Source organism: Pholis gunnellus (genome assembly GCF_910591455.1).
Source record: "Pholis gunnellus genome assembly, chromosome: 3".
NCBI classification, from domain to species: domain Eukaryota; kingdom Metazoa; phylum Chordata; class Actinopteri; order Perciformes; family Pholidae; genus Pholis; species Pholis gunnellus.
In genome coordinates, this window is record NC_136529.1 from 15,569,387 (window position 1) to 15,595,361 (window position 25,975).

The window sequence follows — 25,975 nt, forward strand, 5'->3', positions numbered from 1 at the left end:
AAAAAGAATTTCTCAAACGGTCATGTAATGTCTACTTCTTCAATGCTAAAACTTTTAAATGTTTGCTAAATTGCTGCATTTATTATTTAGCTTTAAAGTTCAACTTAAAAGAGAACGGGTTTCATCTGAAAGTTCAAATTGGATTCACGGTGTCTCATTTTAAAGTTGAATTGAAATGCTGAGCGAGGACGCTTTTGCTCCGGTCACGTCAGGTGCGTAGGTCTGGTCGCTCCTTTCATGTCGGCGGGCTTCAAGGCCGCGGGAGCCTCTGAGTTTCAGAGCGGGGGAGAAGGCCGGTCGTCTCGGGCAGCCTCGGTCGCCTCGTCTGCTCTTTGATCGATGGCCTTTCAGTCCCGACTAATCATCCCAGACAAGATCGGGAGGCCGGTGACTTCGCGGACCAAAGGTGCATAAACCTTAAACTTCTGGTTACGTGTGATAACTTGCAGGTTTAAGGTTATTTTCAAAAGGTTTACTGCCCTAAATGAAAAGCCAAATGAATGCCTCTTTTCAAAATACATATTTGATTACCCAAAATAGCTTAAGATGATTTTTTTTTTGTCTGTCATTTAGCCTAATGAAGTTAATAGACTCTCTGATTTACCTCCAGGATTTCACCATGAATATGTTAGAGTGTATCCAAGAAGCTTATGTAACTGTTGCCTCACTGTCTGTTACTGAGCATGTTTATACCATGGCTGTTCCACATCTCATTGCTTATATTTTGATGCACCGATCCATAATTCATTGAACCTTTTTTCCTCCATTCTTCTGTCTGTGTGCCCGTACGTGTGTGTGTGTGTGTGTGTGTGTGCGAGAGCACAAAGGTTAGTGCAGGAGGGAGGCTGCTAATGGATGCATGTATAATGCATCAGCAGCTCACACTGTATCCAGTGGCCCGCATCCAGTGATGCAGCAGATGCCTCCAGTGAGCTCGGGACCACCTTTCCTACTTTTAATTTGCCTATTTGAAGGATCAGTTGAACAAATCCATGTTCTGAAGTGTTTTTCATCAACTGCAGAGTATACTAGCACTCCTTCCAGTGGTTCAGCCTCATTATTGGGAGGATGCAGCTGTTGTGACAGATAGAGAGAGAGAGAGAGGCGCTAAGCTCCAGGCTTTGTTTTGCTGCTGGAAGTGAGACTGAGGCTCAAGTGACGATAGTGTGAAGTGGCTCCTCCTGCGAGTGTAGTGGGAGTGTGGAGTGGCTTTCTGGGTGACACAAAACTGCAGTGCGAGGCAAAATTAGAAGGCCCCCCCCCCGCCCCCATGTAATCTGTTGACACACGTGTGATGGGGGGAGCTTGCAGTTACGGATTACTTTGAGGTATTTGATATTTCTCAATTGTTTGGGAGGGAGATATGCAAAGGGACACATTTTGCCTGTATACTAGAAAAAACGATTTAAGAACACCACCAAGTGTTGTTGTAATCCGAGATTAACACCAAGCTTTAATATTCCAATAGAGTTAAATCTAGATACGCAAAGCACAGAACAAACATGCAGAGAGACGGAAATGGAGGAGGAATGTGATGCAATAATATCAATTATCATTATGTTTAGTAGCAGGCAGAGCTGTATTTGGATGCTGCTTTATCCTTTTAAAGACGTGTTTGAGTGTTTTCTGTTCATTGCAGCAGATCGAACATCTGCATGATGTATAAAGTCAGTGCCTGACCCTGACTGTAGACCAAAGTGCTGCTTCAGATGAAGGATAATGTGCCTGTAGCTGGTGCGTGTGTTTGTGTGTGCCCATGTGTGTTTTTGTATGCAGAGGGATCATCTTTCAATACGTGTGATGCCTGCGAGATGTATAAGCTCTGATCAAATTATAGGCGTGAAAATGGAGAGAGGATGCTGGAGACAAAGACACGCATGCCTCAGCAGATAAAATGATCTCGGTGTCTTGATTTGCGACACGTGCGTGTTTTGTAGGCCTTTTTATTTTCTGAGTAATTCTGTGAAATGTGGAATTGACTTGAATAACTAATTGGCACAGATCTATTTACTGATATAAATGAAAGGTATACACAGTAATCCGTTGCAGTACAGCTGTGTTATGGAAGTGTATAGAGGGAGCAAAATACATACTGTATGTGTGTGTCTCTTTGCAAATAGATTTCAGTTTCCATTGATTTCAAAATGCTTAAAACACTTCGTTCAAACGAGCAGCTGAGATTGTTCTGCAGTGCAGTTGGCTGAATCCATTGGTTAGCAAGCTATTCAGTCATTTTGGGACTTTTTTAAATCACTACTACAGTATGTTAGTCATCATAGAATCCCACTTTTTGTGAAGTGTAGGTCATCCTTTATAGGGAAACGAGCGTGTTTATTTGCTAGTAGCGCCGTGGGCCACGGCCGAGGAGGCCTGCTCCAGATGTTACGGCACATTACGAAAAGCCCACTGGGCTGCAGACTTCCAGCGTCCCCTCTGCTCGACTCTTCTTCATCCCTGCAAACAGTTTTGAAAATCGCCATCAATTATGAATTCCTTCCATCTGGTGGGCTGTGATTACTGCTCCCAGTGCTGCAGCCGGCCTGATAGCCGCTCCTGCTCACAGCTCTGTCGAAAAGGTTTCACTGTTAGCATTCAGAGCTGATGAAATGAGGCAGGAGGAGACACTTGGGCCAAAGCCAAGAAATAGATGAGAGCGGGGAAGAGACCTCACCTATTTTTTTTTTTCTCATCATCAGCATATTTAAAGAGCACGATTGAGTCATTTGTAATAAATGTCAGCTGACTCAGATTGGTACCCGATTGATCCCGATTGCGTCCCTGTTCCGTAGTGGTTCTACAGTCGATTCTTATGCGCTTGTCTACTCTTTGGTGTGCTGGATTTCAAGGTTGTTTCAATCATCGGCAGCTCAGACCAAAAACCCGGCAGTTACTTTGGCCCCCCTCAGAGGGAGACCTCCATCCATAGCGTCCTCTCAGGGTCTCTTAAGGCCACCTCTCTCTCTTCCTCTCCTCACCTTCTCACTCTCCTCAGTTGATCCTCTCTGCTGTCTGCTACGATTAATGGTCTGCTGTCCCGCTCATCTCAGTCTCCCATCAACGTCTTTGCTTTTCTTGACCCCCGCTGACTTTCTCCTCCCTCTGTTTTTTTTTTTCAGTCTCAGCGGGCCCCGGCCTCCCCTCTCTGTAGACCTTGAAAAGCAGGTGGTTTAGATATATTACCTGCTCTACGTCCAGCTTTCAACCTATCCAATTAAGGAAACATATCATTTCCTAATTACCTTGACACGTCTCTCTTTGTGTGCTGCATGTGTAGAAAAGACTTTTTAAAGAAGTCACTGTTTCCAGGGGAGTTGAGAATGTTTTTTTTTTGCTGTGTAAAGAAATGTCTCCTCTGGTTCTTTGACCCATCAAAACTGCCGGCACATGACGCTGCATTATTGAAGATACTCTCGTCACAATCGTATCTCGCTAAAGAATTGTTTGCCATTACGGCTGATCTTTGACTAGAAAAATAAGATTGAGATAACTTTTGCATGTTATTTGGGTCCTTATCAGCTGTCAGGGGCCATAAAGATACAGCAGCACCCGCAGACGGGTGAAAGTTAGTAATCTCTACGATTACTAGTTGTCAGTCTATCATACAACCAGCTGCTGACTCCTTCATCGTCTCTCCACATCCCTCACTGGGAATAAGGAGACAGACATCTTGTTCCAGAGTAGCATGTCAGAACATGCATGCTTTGTTATCAGCTGCACTTTTGCCAGACACATTTCAACACAATACTCGAGTGCTACTACCCCCTCTTATATTTGCGCTTCCTCTCTCAGCAACCGTCTGCGCTCCAGTCTGGTATTGATGGAAGGAGGATGTCTGTGCAGCATCCTTGCCTTCAAGGTTAACAAGGTGTATTGCTGGTAGCCAGGCATTAACCTTTACGACTCTACAACACGTCTATGGCTCTGCAATCCAATCCCAAAACAATACAGATATACACTATGAATCACACAGACTAGATACTTGAATTGTATTGATTTTCCTCACTAAATTGACCTCTTATGTGTTGTTGTCTCTGACAAATTTAAAGGCGGTCTCCTTTTTTCCTTCTCCTCTTCTCTCCCCTCCTAATGTTCTGATATGAATTGGTTGATCTTTACACCATCTAATTGCTCAGGAAGTGGTTCTTTTGTGACTAATAACCTCTAAAGGAGGACTACCACACAGTGCCTTGACTTGATGATCGAGTTTGAACATGAGCAGGGCCTTGCTGATGGCGGGGCGAGAGGGATTTTCGATAAAACATGTTGAAGGTCCGAGTTCTCCCAAACTGGTCCTTGCAGCCCTTCTTCTAACCACTTAAAACATTTAATCACTCATCTTTTGATAGTTTCTGTGGCAGACAATGTGTCACTCAATATGCACAGAGGAAGTAGATTTGGTCTTCTTTGCTTCTCATCCCTCTCTTCTTTGGCAGCAGTTGTCGGCGCGCGGCCCAGGCTCGCTCCTAGCCCGAGGCATGGTGGCCATCTGTTGAAGGAGACTGCATCTCTCCGTCCCTGTCTTTCAAACAGACCGATACCCCCGGCCCGTCTCTGTGTGTGTGTTTATTTTCTGTTCTTAAGTGTACATGCATTTATACAAGCTGCTTCCATTTCCTCCTTTGATTGGATCTGAGAATAGGAAGTGGCACATGTGTCTCTCAGAGGGCCTCTGGTCTCGAGTCTGGATTGGCACATTTCTCTCGACGCGCAGCAGAGAGGAACAGGCGGCGCTCGGGCCGCCTCGCGGCTGGTGTGTAGGCGTCCGAGAACAGTGGGAGGGAGAGTTTGAGAAATGATGGGAATTGATATTAATTAGATTATAGGATAAAGAGAGAGTAACTAATGGGGAGATGGATAAGTGATGAAGGCTATTTTGTTGCGTAAGAGATGAGAGTGTCAGAAAGTTTAGTACAGGGAGTAGTGGTGTCTCACTGGATCCTGCTGCAGGCTGGAGTTTGCCAACTCAGCGTTTTTATTGTCCTCTTTAACCGCGTTCCCATCTTCTCTACCTCGGTTTCCTTGAATTGCCATTGCTTTTCTTCATCTCTTTACTTGCTCATCTTGGCATTAACACTAGCTGCCTCATCACTTTCCCCCCTGTATGCTTAGTGTGCTGTATATTGACGGGGAGATTGTTGTAATTCAAGCCTCTCGTTGTGTTTATTCGAGTCTCGATGTGTCTCCGGGTGCTGAGAGCGAGAGAGAGGAGACTGTGAAAAGTCTCGACTTCATGAGAGGCAATGTCTAACAATGAAGCGACCCTTCTCTGCACTGCCACCACACAGCATGCTAAAAAAAGCAGGAGAAATCACATTCAAATATGCTAAACAGCGTTCAGTCTCCCCAAATGTATATTGATTTGAAAACCACATGACATCCAGTGTCTTCCTCTAATGTCGTCGGAGTTGGGCTTAAAAGCGCGTGCGGATTTGGTATTCATGGGTCAGCCTGTCACCGAGGGTTCAGGTATTGATTTATTCAGCAGATCTGCTCTGAAGTGAGGACAGGAAGGACCACGGGGACATTCCATTATAGATCTGGTGGACGGAGGAGCCCGGACTTAAGAAAGTATCCTTGTGCTCTGCCTCTAGCCAATGTTGCATTCAACGTCCTCTTTGTTTATTACTGAACTTTCTCTGCACTCGCAGTGGCAGCAGAAGAGTCAGTCAACTAAGTGTCTCATTAAAGCATGCAGCATTCATTTTTCTCACATCAGAGCCGACGCATTATTAATTTTTCAGTACATTTTCTGGTTACACAAATGCAGTCTATAAAGCTCAAAAGCATATTTGAATGTGGACTTTGTGAACATACTGGAGGAGGAGTATCAAACAACCCACTCCCACAGAATGTGCTTACAATATTATATGCCGTTTTGTGCAAAGTGGTACTATTGACTTCCAGAAGAATGGTTCAATTGGATTTTATTATATCGTAGTGAACACAGTGCTCACACTGTGTTCAAGGCCATTGTAACTCATTAGGCCGAACCGTTACTCAGCGCTTGCTGTCAGCTAGGAAGAGAGAAAAAGGCTAAATGAAAAATGCACCGTAATACTTTCCTATTGTGTGCGCATCTTCTTCAGCTGATTAAAATGTGTCTTTTGTAATACACAATAGAATTCAACTTCTCTTTCCCTAATCAAAACACCAACTGTCATTCTTTAATTGTATCTGCAGCATTATAAATTCAAAATATCAGAAATGAGGCTTTAAAGATACATCCCCTGATATTGTTGTTTTTTCTAAAGCTGTGAGGGAATCTGGGGGCTGACTGTCTTTATTCCTGTTTGTCTGAAAGCGAGTCACAGTTGAACACGTGTTCCTCTCATCAGCAGTGAGACTGAACTTCTTTAGTCGCGTCACCCTCAAGCCTTTTCTCTTGCTCGCGGCCATGAAACGATTCGCTGTGGCTGTTGAAGGCAGTTGTCATGCTGACTGATAGGAGGCGGAGCTTGTGTGAGTAGCTTGTGTTGAGCTGCGTTGAACGGTCCAGGCCTAAACATCAACAGCGGGGCTGTGTTCTCAGCTAGCAGGGGTTCACACTGCTTCCTTTGTGTCCTGCTCCCAGTATCACCAGGATGCTTCACACTTGCTCCAAACACATGCACATTTATTCACTCGGAGCAACGTACCATAGGAGGTAGACCTTTTGAAACCGGTAACATTTTAAACTTGATAAGGCTGTCGCTGCGTGATGCTGATGCAACGCATAGGCACTGCTGGAAGATGAAGAAATAAGTTGATTAGTTTTAAGCTGTTTATCCTCAGTCTTGACACAGAACAGTGGGCGTACCAGTGCCCTTCACTCTTTCCTCCCTTTATGTCCGGACTTGTCAGTTTCATCATGCTTCACTGAATAACGAAACTCCAGAGACGGTGCGAGCGTGCCAGGGTTTTCTCACAGAAGAGCTGGCTGGCACACTTCTTCCTCTCGACGAGTATCATCACTAGTCAAATGTGGGAGTCGATAAAAGCGTTGTCAGTTCTTCTCTCAGATCATATTTCTGCAAAAGAAAACCAAAATTCCTTATTTGGACTTAGGTTTCACTGTTAAACAGAAAAAAATGAGTGTAAATCAGAAATTGCTGGCCCTGTTCCCCGGCCCTCAGCACATGTTCAGGTGGCTTTTGCTTCACTTTTTCGGGCTGATGGCCATTGCTCACTTTTGAGGATATGACACCTAAAGACCTACAATCACCAAGGCTTTATGTCTGATGAAGCACAGGTAGAAGGCTGGACCACATCAGTGACGTTCTACTCTGTGGGTGATGACAGGTGGTAGTGCTGTGTGACACCTCTTTATTATCACTTTTCCCCGAATCTCTGTAAAGAGATTCTTCACGTAGAATCTGTAGACAACGGGACAAGATTCTCCAAAGCCACCTGTTTGCACAGTGGGAGCTGACAGATTCCCCCTGGTGTAATAATGATGATAGTATTTCATTCCCAGCAGCTGCTGTACCTGCTCATCTCCAAACAGAGGAAACGGGTGTACTTATTGTAACACCTGGGACTTGATTAAAACCGTTTCTGTTTGTATGTGGCGATGGAATGCATCCATAAAGGACCATCCTCTTACCGGGACTGTCATGTGACCTGGTTGTGTCTCTGTTAATGACACCTCCACCTGTGAATACAGTCCGCAGCTGGACCCCGTTAATCCTGTGGGCTCCCCTGGTACCCGTCTCCCTGTTTGGCACTGCCTGTCTGCCAGTCACATTGGAACCCATCTGCAATCAGGCAATTTCCTGCTGTCCTGCTGGGAGATTTACAAATTCCCCGCTGATTTATCCTAGTTATGCATATTTTCATGCTATTACCCCCTTCTTCCCAAAGCACACGCAGAGAGACGATATGTAAGCATGCACACACCAACATTTGTCCTCCTTTTTATCCATTTTCATCATCTTTTGTATTTTATCAGTGAGCGTAAAGGAATTGTGATAGACATATAGAAGCTTACTCGTCTCATTCAAATGAAATTAAGGACTGAACTGGCTCTCTATTTTTCCCCCTCTGCCTGTATTTTCTCCTCATTCTCTACCATGACCCAAAGACGACCACAACTGGCGTACATGTTGCCCAGTTGCTAGGCAGTGGACATTATTTATTTTCCTACAGACTCAACGTTTCTTCATCCCCTGCGCTGCACAAACAGTCTTGATTCCTCTGCGTCTTGGTCAAAACTGTTTAGTTCAACGCCTCAATGTGCTTCTCATTTCATCTTCGTGTCAGTCCAGTTTGATTTTTAGAAGGGATGGGTTACAGGTCTGTCGAGTTATATTTTAGGTCAGATCAAGTTTAAGTTTAGTTGTTAAGTGTTTTATTTGTGCGCTGTTCGAGCTGAAAGCCAAGCAAAGTCTACCTTTTGGTTTCTTCTACTTTGGCACTGTGTGAGACTTGATGATGACTATTCAGTCACCAAGGCCAACAGTTTTAAAGCTTACTGGAGAGAGAAGCCGTGCTTCTTCAGCGCTGAGTCATTCAATTTCTTCCAAACAATCTTTGAAACGTACTAGTATCAATAGGGCATGTGCAAATGGTGTGTGTGTGTGTGTGTGTGTGTGTGTGTGTGTGTGTGTGTGTGTGTGTGTGTGTGTGTGTGTGTGTGTGTGTGTGTGTGTGTGTGTGTGTGTGTGTGTGTGTGTGTGTGTTTTGTGTTTGCATGCAGCTGCAGTCCTGAGCCTCCACGGTCCAAAGGGAGCGATGGTGCTAATGCAACATTAGCCACAGATCAGAGAGTGTTGCGTAATAGCGACAGGATCAGTGGGATGAGTCCAACTGTCATCAGGCCCGGAGTTCTCCCCACAGAACCACCAGCAACAAACATGCTTATTGCCCAATCTTGACAGGGATTGAACTCGTATCACGTCAGTGACAGCGTCCTCTGTGATTCCTCAGCAGCTAAATGTGTGTGTTTCATCCAGTTAAGGATTGATGAGTAGAAAAGAAGTGTGTCCAGTTCTGTAGGAATTCTGCAAACCATCTAAAGTACAAGCGCTCGTACAGTTGTTGGCAGCCTTTTACCGCCAGCTAGCAACAATGCAATATTAAAGTGTAACAGTGCAGTGCAGAGATGTCACTGGCCTCTGCACATATGTATGTGTACAGTACATTGTGCTCGCTGAAGTACTCGTAACAAGGATTACTGTAGCAGCAATGCATCTTTCTTGGGGTGTACATAAAACCCCACTCAATACTCCGATCCATTGTTCTGTCAGTTACATTTTTAGAGTGTTGTCCATCTCACATTTAAGTCACTGACACGTGTAATGAGGAACAGACTGTACTTTACAGTTATTTCATTTGAACTTCAGACGTATTCCACACGCGAAGGTTTGAAAATTGAGAATATTCAAAGTCTACCAAGAGCTTAAGTGTATTTGTATTATACAATAAAGAGAGCTGCTAGCTATTTGCAAACCAAAGCGGCAGAAGCACCAAACTTCAACACTCGTCTCTTAACTGTTAGCAGCTTGAGGTTCACTGGACAAACTCCAAAGGGCATGTTTACTACTCTCAGGAGTGTGTGTGCGTGTGCGTGTGCGTGTGCGTGTGTGTGTGTGTGTGTGTGTGTGTGTGTGTTAGATGAGAGAAATGTCCGCTAGTTCGGCCCTGGTCAGTCAGATTTATGAAATCACAGGTCTAGAATGTATGTTCTGGCAGTTTATCTCCAGACTCTCGTATCTACTTCTGAGCCACAGAGGCTCCAGGAACAAACTCTGTTTTGTGTGTCTTGCTGTGTTGTGCAGAATTGCAAAATGATTAGTTTGCCATATTAGTGCTTAAACCTCAGTGTGTGGAGTTTTATGAGACAACTGTTTTGATGGCCTTTTGGCTTGAAACCAATATTGTGGTTTTAACCAGCTTAAATCAAACAAAGCTAGTCTGTAGTGGCACATGTGATTTATTCACAGCAAAGTATTCCATCTACAGCTGGATTTATATGGAATGCACACTGCTCATTTCCACTGAATCAGTCGGCATCTTGGTTATTTCACTTTTTCTTTCATTAGGGAATCTGTTTACAGTTTTGATTTCAAGGTATTCAGTGAGCCAGAGAGGGAGAGAGCGTTTCTTTTCTCACTTTTCCTTCTGCTTAACAATATCGCCCACAGACTGTACAGCAGATGGACAGTGCGATTTGCAAACTGCTTGGTGGGGATGGTCGGCACTTCAGAAGCATGAGGTGGATGTAAAATGTAGAATGTCACATTGTGTCTGGAGGTAAAATCACCCACCCAGACCCTTTTGGGTTTTGTTACATTTGTGGTCACATTTGTTCGGCCTTGATACACAGCCATACCGTTAGACTGTCGAAATCTGTTGGATATTTGTTGAAACAGTCTTTATTTCAAGGCCAACCACACGTTGTGCTCTTATCAGCCAGTCTGAGCTCTTATACCACGAAGGAGTCTGAGCTGACAGCTGTCCATGGAAACTATCTTTGCCCATTCCTACCCAGAGGCCTTCGTCTGCATGTGCGTGCCGCATGCTGCGTAGTAGTGTATTTTGAGGGTCATCCCAGAAAGACCCCAGGCGAGTACGAATGGAAAGTGCACTGACAGTCACCCCTGGGTGTGTGTGTGTGTGTGTGTGTGTGTGTGTGTGTGGGTGTAGTGTTAGATTCCTTGTGGCAGATGCGCTCTCTCTGGCCTCAGGCTATTAGAATAAACATAGCCGTGGATAAGAAAAGCCCATATCCTGTCAGTGCAAGATGTTTGCATCAAAATGGTAACAATAATAAAGCGGCGTAAAAAGAAGAGGGGAGTATGATGGCAGCTGGTTTTTGCTCCTTTTCGAGGTTGAGAGAGCTCCGTATTACCATTTGAATTCAGACTGCAGATAGAACTGAGCAGAATCGCCGTACAGTAAGAGAGAGAGCAGGAGGTCTGTCCAGGACGAAAATGAGAACTGAGATCTCTTGGCGAGCTGCAGGCAAGACTGGGAGGTAAAGGGAGGGGAGCAAGACAAGGGTCCAGATGTGAGGCGGCCTCGCTGGCTGCCTGTTTACATTTCTCAGCCAACGGGAGTGTATTTTTAACCTTTTGCCTGTTTTTGTTCTCTCTGCAGGTGCTGGAGAGTCGGGGAAGAGCACCATTGTGAAGCAGATGAAGTGAGTGACTGCTCTTTGTTTTGCTTTTCCTCCCATCATCTCTGACAAATTTAAAATATGGTTTCACAGCACAATTAAATCTATTTGGAATAATTACATATAAATGGTTTTCCAACATTTATTTGATTATCAGTATCTACTGCATAAACTTACACTGAAGTATTATAGCAGCACATTCATTTGTAGATATTAAAGCAAGTGCGCAGCACAAATGTCGCCTCACATCATAATATCCTAGGTTTGAATCTCTGGTGCTTTCCATGTTTCGTCAGCTCCCATGTTCCCATGAACCATGTTTTAATTTTGCGCATACTGAAAAACCTGAATGCAAACACAGGAATAAAAGAATAATTGTCATAATGGAAACAGCCTCTTAAAAGTGGAGGGTATTGAGTTTGTGGAGCACTTCCCCAGAGGTGGCGTTCCACTTGATAAGTTACTTGATGCTGTTGTGTATCCAGCTCTTAATGAGGAACTAGGCTGAGATTTCAGACTTGTCCTGTAAACAGACTTGGCCCCCAAAATTCGTATTACAGTAGTAGATGGAACCGCTAATTAATTAGCATTTTCTTTGACCAATGTTTTGCTTAAAATTTGTGCTTAATTTGACTAATGTGGGATCCTAGTGTCTGACTTGATACACTCGGTTTTAATCAAATACATCAACATACAGCCTGTGTGACGTAAGACACGTTTTTGCTCCGATCGCACAAGAGAAAGGTCTAATGTAGACCGGTTAGAAACCCCACGGCCAATAATTTGATTGAAAACTCTTGGTTGTTAAACTCGAGCATTGTCGAGGCCTGTCACACGTTTTATATTATTGGCATGTAACGTGTTTGTTGTTTTTGTTTAACTGAAAATCCAGAGTGAGACTGGACAGATGATCTGAGGAAAGCAGAAAGCATGAGTCCATAAGTGGGAGGGTTCTCGTCTCTGTGGTCCACATCAGTTAGATCAGCCGGAAGCTCTGAAAGTGTTCACTTTGCACATTCCAACTATAAAAGATGCAACTAATTTCACTTTCAAAATATGAATATTTATGATTTAAATTCAAGTAAAGCAGGTGGCATAGTTTCTATTAGGACACATGCACGCACGCACACACACACACACACACACACACACACACACACACACACACACACACACACACACACACACACACACACACACACAGATAAGCTATATCGCTATATCCTCCTCTGCACTGCAGCTGACATTGTATACAGGGATGCCCCTTCCCCCCTCTGATAAATGCAGTCTTTTAGCTAGCTGATACGATGAGTAATGAATAAAGTTTGGCCCAGTTAGCTTGGCACTGCTCGGCTCAGAGCCAACAGGCCTGAAATAGGCCATTAACAGGCTTTGCACCGTGAACACTTATCACCAGCATTAAGGAGGAGAGAAGCGGTTGTTAAGTGATTGGCCAAATCGATTGGGGAGTCGAGTCACATGGGCAGAATACAGATGTCTTCTGACATCTACACAGCAGATACCAGGGTTCATCTTGGCACCTGTTAGGGTACCAGCTAATTCAATGTGTTCCCAGTCATGTTTTTGCAAGTGGGCAATTCAGAATTATCCTGGCAAAGAAAGCCCACCATTGTTGTACTGATCTGACAAGGCTTTGGTAGGACAGGCAACATTATTCAGATTGTACAAAAGATGATTTTCAATGCTTCTCAACACTGAAATACAAGTATGTAACAATTCAAGCCAAGAAATTGAACATGCATTTGGTGAATTATGATTCGTTTTATTTCTCATTTGCAATGATGAGCAGTTATACAAGTACACAACATTTGAGAGGTTCGACAGGCAGTGAGTCATGTCATGATTAACCGGCATCTGAACATTTCCTGATTGTTTTTGCTTCCGTCCGTAAGGTTTCTCAAAGGATGTTTATAAAACAAAAATCATGCAAGGAAGACCATAATAGCTCGCTACATGAAGATGAAGTGAGCCACTTGAAACTTACTGTGGGAGGATGTTTTAAAATCAATAATTCTAAAAGTTTCCAGTTTGGCAATTAAAGAAATGGCTGAATATGTTCAAGCTGACATGACCAGCGACAACTGGCAGGGCAGGAACTACAGTCTAGTATTTTGTTGCCTGCTGTATAGCCTAATCTCTGATTACTGCGTCGTGAAGCATAAATTCCACGGCTGCTTTTCTGTCTTTGAAGGTTCGCTCTTATCAGTCTCTCTGAAACACTCCCTACGTGTCCTTAAAACAAGGGCTGAGAAGCTGGTGCTAAATGTGCATTTTTCCACAGCTGATGACTCAACGTTAGTCTCCCTATTTAGTGTTGCTACACTGAAGCAATTTGCTAAATCTCTGAGAGACTCTGTTCCCTAAAATCCGCTCAAATGTACACATCAGTGAACACCTACGCGCTTGATGCTACTATTCCTTTTGATACATCATTAACAAAAGCCCCCCCCCCCCCCCCCCCCCCCGGTGTACACATGTATATACACACAAACAAAACACAGATGATGATGACGTCTCCAGATGGCCCAGTTATATTTTCTGTACACGTTTTTGGATTTTTCACACGTTTTATTCCACTTACTAAGGTTGCTTAAACCCACTTTTATAGATTTATTTTCCATTTTGTCTTGCCATAGCAAGAAAAGCACAAGAAATGAATGACATGAATGATTCATAGACAATATTAGGGCCCTGGACCTGGATATGGCATATCAAAATGACTGTCGTGAAAAGGTCTATCGAGCCCTTTAGCACACTGTCGTCTCGTCACACATAGAGTACAAGTGAATTATTATGGCTACCTGAAAATAGAACGAACAGTCCGCACTAGACTCGCACTTGTAAGAGGAAACATTTTCCTTGGTTGTGTTTTTTTGTGAGATGGAAAACAATACATTTCAGAGATACTATGTGTGGGCTTTTTCTATTCATAATTCTGACAAAAGGATGCATTATGCTTCTGTGAGTCACAGGAAGCTGCTGTACTAATGATGGTCTTTTAATCTGGTTTAGAAGTTCTTGAGAAGAAAAAAATCCCTTCGGTTGACTCTAGTCTTAGATGTGACAAAAAGGATAATTATGCTTACAAAAATGTGACCGCCACAGGATATGACGGCATTAATAATGGGATATATCAATTTAATCAAACATTTTTTGTATTCTACTAAAAATGTACCCCTGGTTGACGCTATGCTTGCACGTTATTTTTAACACGGCATCAATTAAATATTTAAATGAGAAGGAAGCAGTTTACAAAGTCTATACAATATGATTACAATGGCCAAGTTTTCAGTTCAGTTTGTCTGATTCAGTGCGAAGGATAAATTAAACGTACCCAACATGTTATAGTAAAATCAGATGGCAACATTCTTCTTTCTTAGTTCTTTGGGGTGTCAAACATACGGCCCAAGGGCCAGAACTGGCCCGCCAGAGAGTCCAATCCGGCCCATTGGATAACTTTTCAAAGTATGAAAATTGCAGAGAAGTCGTTCATTTACATTTTTCAATTAAATGCATCGCTCTTCCTCATTGTCCACCGGGGGTTGTGCTGTTCTAATAAGAGTCTGCTGATTGGCTGTTATATGGCCCATGAACAAAGATGAGTTTCACACCCCTAGTCTAGACCCCAGCATGTCCAACATGTAGCCACGACCATCTTCAACAACACATTTTGTTTTTACATCTACATTACATCTAATCTTGCGTTATATCAAATATCTGGTTGTACTGTTTTCCTAGAAGTGGTTTCCAGAGTATTACTCACTGGAAGTGTTATGCAGTTCATCCTTTCACACAGCAATATTTAGTCTACATTTAAAGTGTTCAATATCCCACTTTGTGTCCAGCTACACCTCGTCCACATGTGCCAACCTAATGTGAGAATGCGATAAAATTCTTAGAAATTAAATTAAATAAATAAAGTTTGCAAAGTGCTTCACAATCAAGTCGATCAAAGGATTGTATGGAAAGTATTTGAAGTATTGTTTGGATGTGGGGGAAACACTGTAGGCTTTCAGTGCTCTTGGCTGCAGCTCACACTGTTGCACAGGGGGCTCCCTTGCATTTTAATGAGGTCCCATTCAGCTCATCACACAACCAATGAGCGTCCTGGCCGTGTGACTCTTGTCTCTGGGCCGTGACAGGCCAAGGGAGATGGTTCTGTTTGGTTTCCTGCCCAGCAGTCTCTGTGTCAGCCCAATGCTTTTTCAACCACATGCCTCTTTCTCTCCATCTCTGTCCACAGCTCCAAAAGCAAGTCAATATTTGTTCTAGTGTCCTCTAGCTGAGAGATACAAAAACATCTGAATTTCCCCAGAACCCCAAACTAGCAGTATTGTGATTTGTGATCTCATACATGGAGGACTAAGGCATTTTTAATGGATCTAATGAAATATCAATTACATTTACACTTTTTAATTAGGTTTATTGTAACAAATACTAGACAACGTTTTCATAATGAGATGAGATGTTTGGGCAAGATCTTGGGAAAAAGCTGGGGGGAAAAGTCTAGTCACTATTTTACACCATTGTATGTAAGTAATCGTAAGTATTAACGTCCTTATAGTGTTTCATTGTGACATTGTTAATTACATACTAATCTTTTTTTCTTCTTCTCTTGCTCTTCCCCTCCCTTCCTCTGGTCTCTGTTCTCAGGATTATCCACGAGGATGGATACTCAGAAGATGAGTGCAAGCAGTACAGAGCCGTTGTCTACAGCAACACAATCCAGTCCATTATGGCCATCATCAAAGCTATGGGCAACCTTAAGATCGACTATGAGGAAGTTACTAGAGCGGTAGGTATCTGACACTGAGACGGGTAACTTATTGAATGCCGTCACCTTCTGCAGCAGCGAGTCGGAAGTGAAATTATTTTTTGAAATACAGCGAGGCGGTAGCGTTGTTGTTGAACGAAGACTGTGTGTCTGCTAGCGTAACTCGAGAGACTAGAACTACTACTAACCATCTCAAACCTATTTGCCTTTTTTTGGATTAATTTAAAGTATTTTAGCTTAATTAAAAACTATTCCAGATACAGCCATACAGTAGCTTTAAGCGCCATATTGTTCCCATGTTAAAGAAGGTAACAAAGGTTCTGGGAACCTGATTAAGTACAGTGTAATATACCGGCACTCAGCTCAGTGATATCATCTCTACTAATCGCCACCAAAGCCTGCACTCTGCCGCCATCCTAACAGCCCATATCTAACCTTGAGGATTTGAGGCAGCTCAAGAGTGCAATGTGACCGTCTCTTTGGAATTCAACTCTGGGATGCTTAAGATGGACTCCAGTAGGACCATGCATTTTACTTCCCCGCTCGTGTGTGTGGGAGTGTGTGTGTGTGTGTGTGTGTGTGTGTGTGTTTGTATGTGTGTGTGTGTGTGTGTGTGTGAGAGCTGCTGAAACAATAAATCATCTACACACAGGGAGATAGGATGACAGAAGTAAAATTCAGGCATTACTCATGAGAGGAGAACATTTTTATACAGACCCGTTATCTCATAAATGTGATTCATATATCCTATTCTCACAGATCATTTTAATCTAATGCTAATAATCTTTACTGCATGTACGTCTTTGATACCTTTTGTTCTCTCCAAATGTCCCTCTCCCTGTCGAACTTCATTCCAGAGGAGTTAGATAAACATGGTTTTTATGTGGAAAGAGCTTTTTGACCACCTGGTATATTTTCAGGATTGGCTCTGCCAAGGTAGCTATAGCTCTGCATGACAAGTTCTGCTGGACTGTGTGAGTTAGTATATTTGAGAAACACCTTCCCCCACTGCAATGGCATACAGAGTTATTTGAGTATCCTGGAACATTTCACAGATTTCAAATAAAAAGACAACATTTGCCTCACAGCCAGAGTCGGCATTCAGCAATATTCTGAACAAATCTGTGTGTGACTGAACTGGTTCGTCTGATCTCTTTATTTTTTACAGGGAAAAAGCTGCTTTCATTGTTTGACAAACATATCAATTGCTACAAACTATTGGTAACCAACTAGTAGTTGACGGCATATGTCACATTTAACAAATGTGTATCAGTTCTTCCATGACCCGCTGTCAACTGCTTTCACATCAGAAGTTGCAGACATTTTTTATGACTGCATTTCAGGTTTGATTTGGACTCTACAGAAAATGCAAAGCCGTGGTATTCTGCATTCTGCTCACCTGACGTCCATTTAAAACTGCTTGTGTTTGTCGCAGGATTTTGATTACTTCCACGTGGTACACAGCAAAGGGCTGCGTACTTACTGTGACCTAAAGCTGAGATACAGCGGAGGGTCAGATAATGGTTGACTAATACATGGAAGTCTGCTCTCTAGCCCTTAGCCAATGTCAAACACAACGGGTCACAGTGGTTCGTTGAAGGTGACTTAAGCTGTGGACGAACTTCAAATTACACTACATGGAAAGAAAAATGCAGTCTTTCTTTCCATCGTGCAACGTTTTCCAGTGGTTGTAGCTCTTATCTGCAATTTCTAAGTAAAGCAAATTGAGACAGGTGTTTTTAACTAGATACCCGCAACACAAGCAAGCTATTGCTTGTAGTTTGGCAAGTCAGCTTGCTGAAAACCACTTACCATATCTGATTAACGTTTGCCAGGCAAGTTAATGCAGAAAACAACCAGCCCAATGAATCTATGCTTTGTACTTGTTTTCCTTGGTATTGCGGGTTACTTTCCAAAAAGCCTCAGTTTAGCCATGAACCTCAGTATTGAGAACCACACTATATACATGGTGTATATATTAAACATTCCTTTCACCGCAATTCTGCACTCTGAGAAATGAATCATACATGTTAAAATGCATGGAGGCCCACCATTACTGGGCCTTGTAAGAGATGAGTGGAATACGAGCCATATGAAATGAAAGTCCTAAATAAAGCTATGCATGTCTGAATTATCAGCTTTGCCGATTTTATAAAAAGAATTCGGGTTAATATGCGTTCACATTTCTTTCTATCTAATGTTTTTTGTCTTTTCTTGTCAGGACGATGCCCGCCAGCTGTTTGCCCTGTCAGCAGCAGCAGAGGAGCAGGGCATCCTGCCAGAAGATCTGTCCAACGTCATCCAACGACTGTGGGCTGACGCCGGCGTCCAGAGCTGCTTCACACGGGCCAGAGAGTACCAGCTCAATGACTCCGCAGCTTAGTGAGTGCATTAATAACATCAAATAACATCAAAGCTAATTTATCTAGCATCGGGTTTTCAAAATAAAATGACCGTTATTGTGCACAGAAAACCTCGGTGACCGGATTCATTACTACCAGCACTATTACTACTCTTGTCTGCTTTAGTAGTTTAACATTTTTCTCTGCTGGATTCTATTGGATCATTTCTCATTTTGTTAATAATCTCTGCGTCACAGCACAGGCTGCGGAGAAGGGCCCCATAGAGAGCAGCTGCAGTTATTAATGGTGAAGGCATTACTTTTTGGTTTAACCAGTGGCTAATCCGCAACAACACATCAACCTCAGCCTCTCGCTCCGCGGGTCTTAATTACCTCAATGATGCTCCTTTCTGAGCACTCAGTTTTTTTTGGACGCGTTATTATAATGCACCAGTATAATAACAGGGAGAGGGGGTGAGGTAATTGTGAAAGGCTGCTGGTTACAAGGTGAGAGGTGGTTATCACTCTGACCTGCTGGGATGCACTGCTGCTCTGAAAATGGAAATCCAGTGAAAACAAAGAGCTCTAGCCTCGATCACCACCAAGCTGCAGCAGGAATTAACTGCTCTGATTTCTGTTTCATACAAAAAGCCTTTAATAATACCAGGACACCTCCAGAATGTGCTGTAAAATGTCAGGGGAGTGTTAAGTCTTTCACAAATGATTGCTTCGCAGTCACGGCTGTATTTAACTTCCAGGGGGAGTGATATTGTTCTCTGTTTGTTTTGGCCGCTATAATCATAACTTCTCCATCTTTGCTTCGCTGCTCGTGTTAAAGCCGAGGGGACCTGGAAGCGTACCGCTAACGGGCCGAGAGAGTGGACAGTGACATAGTCGGTTGCTATGTGAGAGGACTAATGAGTCTCGTACGAGACCATAATCCATGTCTGAGCACCTGCTGAGAGCCAGAGAAAGGAAGCGAAAGATACAGAAAGAGAGAGAGAGATGGCACAGCTCACATTAACAGAGACCTCTCTCTTCTCTCTCTCACTGGTTTGATAGAAAGGGACATGTACTGTGCACTCTGAAACTAATGGATCCATCAGCCATTATTTCAGGAATGAAGACCTTTTCACACGTCTGGATGTGTAAAAATGAAATGGTCTGTCCCTGCACTGTACCTGTTATGTGTGTGCAGCAATGTGACGTCTATAACGGCTCCACATCAGTTCTCTGATAATTGTTTACTCAGTGACAAAAAGTGGTGGTTGTAACATCTCTTGTAAAATCTTATGAAACAGCCATTATTGATTGGTTATTGATGATTCTCTGCCACACTGCAGTCGAGTACTTTCTTTTATTAGAGTGTAAGCTGACCAAATTCAATTAATCTTCAAGGCTCATAAACCCTGTGCCAAATCAAGCAGTGCTACAATATCTGATGTGTGGACTCCGAAAGCAGCCTAAACCTCTCTCTGTGGGGAGGAGGATAACGATTAAACTGTCAAACACGTGGCATGAAGTAGTGGTGCGGAGGCTCTAATATCTACACGCAGGCTCTGGCTTGCAGGGGATTACATTCAGCACCAACACTTTGTTATACAACCTATTCTTTTTTTTTTTTATGTAGTTTTATATTGTGCTGAAAGAATTACATAAAATACATTTGGCTTATTTTGTGTCTCCCATTGTTACAATATATGTGTACAAGTTGACTGTGGTCTTGTATTTGGTGCTTTTATCAGGTTTTAGGCATGCTGGCCTGAAAAGCCAGATTACTTTATTTGGCCATGTCTGTGTGCACACACACACACACACACACACACACACACACACACACACACACACACACACACACACACACACACACACACACACACACACACACACACACACACAAGCCAAAATATGCAGACAATATTGTCAAACAAAGCAGAATGTCAACACATTACATTGAAGGGCAGAAACAATAGGAGTTTATAGGAGCCGTGCCTCGGCTGTCGTACTTTATCAGACGACTTAAACAAAAGACCCTGTGCATATGAAAAGACTAGCACCTCAGTGTCCCTCGGCAGGATTCTGTGTTTACATACAACATCATTGTGTGATTGGCTGTGATAGTGCTGTATGTGATGTACGTCTTTGCAATCTCTGTATTCAATAGCGTGGGTTGGTTCTCACGGACAATACACCAGACTCTCCAATTACCAGTGAGTGGAGCTGGTGCTTTTTTTTTTTTTTTTTTTTAAGGCATTCAGAATGTCAGCAGATACAAAGTTTCAGAAAATGTTTCCTTAACTTATACACGTATGAAATAATGATTTATGACTCCTTAAGAAGAATGTGCATAAGTGAGGTGAAACGGGGTGGAGTGAGCGGAGGTAAAGCAGCAGCCTTGTGTTGTTCTGTGACAGCTCATCAGCTCATGTAATATGACTGTGAGTTTGAACCCGACTGTGCTGAGACGACACAGCGCTGTTAGAGGGCCACCTTGAGTCCTTCTCATGTCTGTGTGAAAAAACAGATGAGTCTTATAACCTCGAAACAACCCTGACACCGTAAGACCCCTTTCTAGCTGTGAGAGAAATGTACTTTATCTTGTTTATGTCCGTGTTCCCATCAGCTACCTAAATGACCTGGGGAGGATAGGCAAGCCAGATTACATCCCCACACAGCAAGATGTGCTGCGGACCCGAGTGAAGACCACCGGCATTGTGGAAACACATTTCACCTTCAAGGACCTGCACTTCAAGTAAGAATCCCCCTTTTACCGTTTGCAACCGCTCGTTTTGTGAAACACTGTTAGAGGTGCAAATCGGTTGATATTATGCAGCTCAACATTTCATTCCACCTGCAAAAGGTTATACCCGACTAATTTATTCAACAACCGCCTCTGCCAATATTCTTCCATGAAGTAAAACACTTGTTCACACAGAAAAGGACACCCTTTTTGATCTCCAACACGTCCTCAGTGCATCACTGTGTTAATTAAACAGAACGATAACAGACTCAAAACCTGATCAGAAAGCAATCAGAAATGCATATCTTGTGAAAATATGAACTGCTGTTGACAGTGATGATCATCAATGACATTTTGCCGACTGTAGAAAATCTGTGTGCGCGCTCAAGAGTCATGCATTTGTGTTTGTGCTAAGAGTGTTCTGTGTGTTTGCCAGCGCACAATGCTTCCCCTTTTTGGTAAGTCAATAAAGTTCCAAGAAAGGAAAACATTTGTTTTCCGATTTGTGAAGCTGCTGCCTCATTTCAGCAGCTAAGCTTAAGATGTTTTGAACCCAAACAACTGTTACAATGAGGACTCCGTACACATTGTTCAACCTGGGAAGAAGAAGGAAAAACCTTCATTGAAGTACAAACACAGAACTTTTAGTGAAAACACAGAAACGGAATTTCTTTTTTGTTACCCCACACAAACAATATACATATGTAGGTAACGGAGTAGTTACCACAGCACGATTACGCATATCAATAAAGAAATGAAGGAATACAAGCTCATTATTACCCTTTCAGTTTGTTACTTTGAATGACGGTTTTCAGCCGCGCTTCTCAGAAGTTCTCTTATTTCTACAATGTGAATGTTTCATCATTGTGTTTATGTGTTCTGACATATAATCCCCATTGAGATAACGGAATAAAACCACAAACAAACACGTTGTACCTTTTTTATATCTGATGGCAACATCAGTCACTACTGCTGCTTCAAGGCAGTGGAAATAAAAAGGTGTGTGTCTGTCTGTAATATTTAAGTCTCACATTTATGTCTTGATTTATTTTATTTCTCTTTGGAAGACAGTTGGACCAAATCCAACCTGCATATGTTTACCTCTAGCACCTCTTTATTGCTGCGCTGCCGCGATATATTCAGCTTACGTAAGCATCGCTGGAGATGAACGCACCGTTGAGGTAAACAGTCTTAAGTGTGTCACTGTTATGAGCTCTGCTTACTCGGCGTAAAGCCGGCCCTTCGTGGGACTCAAAGTTCTTCTGTAATGAGCCAAATTCTGCAAAGTGAAAACTGCTGAGCAGGAAGAACAAATGTGTCTCTCTGCGATGCTACGAATGATAACGCTCCACCTTCAGCTGCCAGCTGAGAAGCTTCCTCCCAGTGTAAGATGGAGAAAATCCTCAACGTGGCACCGTCCAGATGAGCATTCTCTCTCTCATCCATCTAGGTACGCTCCATCTTCATGAATAAGTCATGTTGGAGCTTAGTGAGAAAACCTGCCGCTGCCGTGCCTCAACCTGCCTTTAGGCCGCCTGTTGCCACAGCAACTGCACTGAACCAAAATGCCAACAAATGCCAGGAAAAATGACAAGGCCTGTGCAGCAGAACACCCTGCCCCGAAGAGACGAGGACACAGAAATGTATTCAGTGTATAGACAGGGAGACGGGGATCTTGAAGCTTGTCAGCATGAAAGTGTTGATTCTCCTGTTTATACTGTGTGTGTGTGTGTGTGTGTGTGTGTGTGTGTGTCTGTGCAGGATGTTTGATGTTGGAGGCCAGCGGTCAGAAAGGAAGAAGTGGATCCACTGCTTCGAGGGAGTCACAGCCATCATCTTCTGTGTGGCCATGAGCGCTTACGACCTGGTCCTGGCTGAGGACGAGGAGATGGTGAGTTTAGCTTACACTCTTTGCAGCCTTGCATGTGTTTTTTGCAGTAGAGCCCATTCCCAGGATGTTCCCAATGGTGAGGAGAGGTTGGGTTTCAGTGAACTCATTTCTTTTATGTGCACTGCTTGTGCTCTCTAATAATCTCTTTATCTCCACATTTGCGCCCCCGTCCCACCCAGAACCGGATGCATGAGAGCATGAAGCTGTTTGACTCTATCTGCAACAACAAGTGGTTCACTGAGACGTCCATCATCCTGTTCCTCAACAAGAAGGACCTGTTCGAGGAGAAGATCGCCCACAGCCCTCTGACCATCTGCTTCCCCGAGTACAACGGTACAGTCTGAATGTCTCAATACAAACCTTCCCTTTTGCAAACCTTCCCAGTTATTTAAAGCAAGTCAAATATTCTGTTTATAGGATGTGGTACTTCCACTTCTTGTACGTCTTTGTTCCCGTAACAGAATCAAAACCGGGCAACATCTCGCCCCAGTTTGTGCCTCTGACATATTACCATTACATTTAAGCCGCAGACATAATCATCAGTTTGTCTGGAAAAATGATTCCCCAACAATCTTTAAGACCTTAGAAGGTTGTTGAGTTTTTTACTTATTTCTTTAATTGCGACTATATTTACTAATCCCCAAATTACCTTTCCTTGTTTTGTACAACACAAAAAGAATATGATCGTCGTCTTTTGTGTGAGAATGTAAGATAATAGAAGTAACCTCAATATAGTAGTATAACTGATGATACAAGTATATAAATTAAGCAAAGACATAATGTTGTTTTGAGCAGAAAACTATCTTTTATCTAGACATTGAGAAGTGTCTTTTAAGGATTCTGGAAATAATTCCAGAACAGCTGTGTGGGTTTTCAAACATCGCTGGGTAGTTGATCTTCAGAAAAACAAATCTACTTCCTGTGAGAGATGATGGTTGTACATGAGAGTGGCTTATGAAAACGTGACACTTTAAGGAACTCAGCAGACTCGAGCTCTCCAAACACTCTCTGTCCCTCAGGACCTAACAAGTACGAGGAGGCCCAGGCCTACATCCAGACCAAATTCGAGGACCTGAACAAGAAGAAGGACACCAAGGAAATCTACACCCACTTCACCTGCGCCACCGACACCAAGAACGTGCAGTTTGTGTTCGACGCTGTCACTGACGTCATCATCAAGAACAACCTGAAGGACTGTGGCCTCTTCTAAAAACATGTCTGTGAAAGAGTCAAGGTGAGTTCAGAGAAATGACTCAGACTCAAGTGGTTCAGCTCTCTAACGGGGCACAAAATGACGCCGGTTTGAAATGACTAATTTTGTGTTTTTTTTGTGCTTTATTAGATTACTTGAAGAGTTCTGATGACCATAAAGATAGGGGGAATATACACACATCATCAATGACTGCACTGGCCAACCACGATTTCTGCTTTGATCAGCTTTTTATAAAGACACCTCACAGACTGAAAACCCGACGAGCCTCGCAGAATTTCAATAAATGTCGCTCGTATCGTTAACTCTTTGGGCTATGACCACAAAAATTCACATTTGTTATTGTATTTTGGTTATTTTTTTCTTCTTTATTTTCAATTACTAGAGGCAAAGGAAAACTTTTTTTTATATAAATGCATTCATTTTACTTTTAGAAATTCTGATGTGCAAATTATTAAACCTTTAATCACATGAATCTTATTTTTTAAGAGATGAAGCACAGGCATGGACATAAAATATGATTGATAAAGGAAAGTGCTTTTTTTTTTTTAATAATGTTTACATAAGTTCTTCATTCATAGCCAAACTGTATATTGTTCTGCATGACTCAACATGGCAAATATTAGCTCTGTAATCTGCACAAATTATCTAACATTCCTACAAAATGAAAATAAAAAATGTTAAAACGTTAAAATGAAAATAAAAAATGTTAAAACGTTAAAAAGAAGGAAAAAAAAAAAAAGCTTCACTTGCAGGAGGAAATTATGGCAAAATTCTAACTGATATTTAAAGTATGTGTGTACCTAACATTCTGTCACTTTTTATAGTACCATTTCCATGTCTGTTGCAGTATGTTTGTGCCTTGACTTCTGTTTACAACCGATTCCTAGATATGCTTTCAGTACGTTTGACCTACTGTGCGCCTATATTTTTCTTGCATTTTCTGCCTAGCACCTATGAATATATAGTGATTATTAATGAGAGACGAAAATCTAATTCAGAAAAAGGTTAGTGTTTTTGGTAAATATTAAAATGCTTTAAAAAGTCTTATGATTTAATTTAAATAAAAGTAGAGATCACCTGACTCTTGCACATTGTTTTTCCTCTCTGTTTAGTTACTTTTATGTTTTATTGCAACATACATATTTGGTATAATGATTCAGTTTTATGCAGAAAACACAAGCACACAAGTCATCGACCTAACCGCAGCTTCCCACTGGAGACAAGTCTTTAAACAGGCTGATGGCACCATCTAGTGGAATGTTCCAGTACATGCCGTCATAGGGTCCAGAGACGAAGGCCCAATCCCAATGTCCGCATTTTCAGGCGTGCTCCCTCCCTGCATTAAATGCAGACTTTGCCCAAGGGAATTACCCACAATTCATAGTAATGTGACTCTTAACACAGGGTTACTAGTGGAAGCATGGAGACGTAAAATAAAGAGGGTAAACAAAGAGGACGGCACATGTGTGTTCAGCCTGAAATATTACATTTAGTCAGAAACATTAAGGATGAAAGATGGAACATAAAAACAAATAACATCAAGAGGAATGGAATCAGAGATTATATTACAGATTTATTCATCAAACATTGAATTTATTAATTGAAGCTGTTTTGACAAAAACGAGAAATGGATTATTTAAAATGACCTCTCATCTGGTGAGGAAAGAGCCTGGAATACGTTCAAATCAGGGAGTAAATAGTACAAATAAATACCCATAATTGTACATAATTTGACGTTGTCAAAGTGCAGTCCCATTCATATTCACACCAATTCAAGCCCGTACAGTCTCTCACACTCAACCGTTTACCAGATGACCTCAGATTTACGCGTTCAGTCTCATTCAGCTCAGTTTTGCCCAAAGGTATGTTTTTCGTTTTTTTTTCGAACAAAAGTGTGCCT

The 25,975-nt window shown here is 42.5% G+C and overlaps 1 protein-coding gene across 1 annotated transcript in view; it reads left to right on the forward strand.

Moving 5' to 3' along the window:
• LOC306693920 (guanine nucleotide-binding protein G(i) subunit alpha-2-like) overlaps nt 1-24,866 on the forward strand; it is a 47,498-nt gene extending 22,632 nt beyond the window's left edge. Inside the window, exons 2-9 of the mRNA XM_079156597.1 lie at nt 11,077-11,119; nt 15,770-15,911; nt 18,112-18,272; nt 20,855-20,983; nt 22,733-22,862; nt 23,042-23,195; nt 23,882-24,096; nt 24,205-24,866. Of these exons, the coding sequence (XP_079012723.1) occupies nt 11,077-11,119; nt 15,770-15,911; nt 18,112-18,272; nt 20,855-20,983; nt 22,733-22,862; nt 23,042-23,195; nt 23,882-24,072 (950 nt within the window). The 3' untranslated portion in view covers nt 24,073-24,096; nt 24,205-24,866. The remainder of the gene's footprint in view (nt 1-11,076; nt 11,120-15,769; nt 15,912-18,111; nt 18,273-20,854; nt 20,984-22,732; nt 22,863-23,041; nt 23,196-23,881; nt 24,097-24,204) is intronic.
• Nucleotides 24,867-25,975: the final 1,109 nt, after the last annotated feature.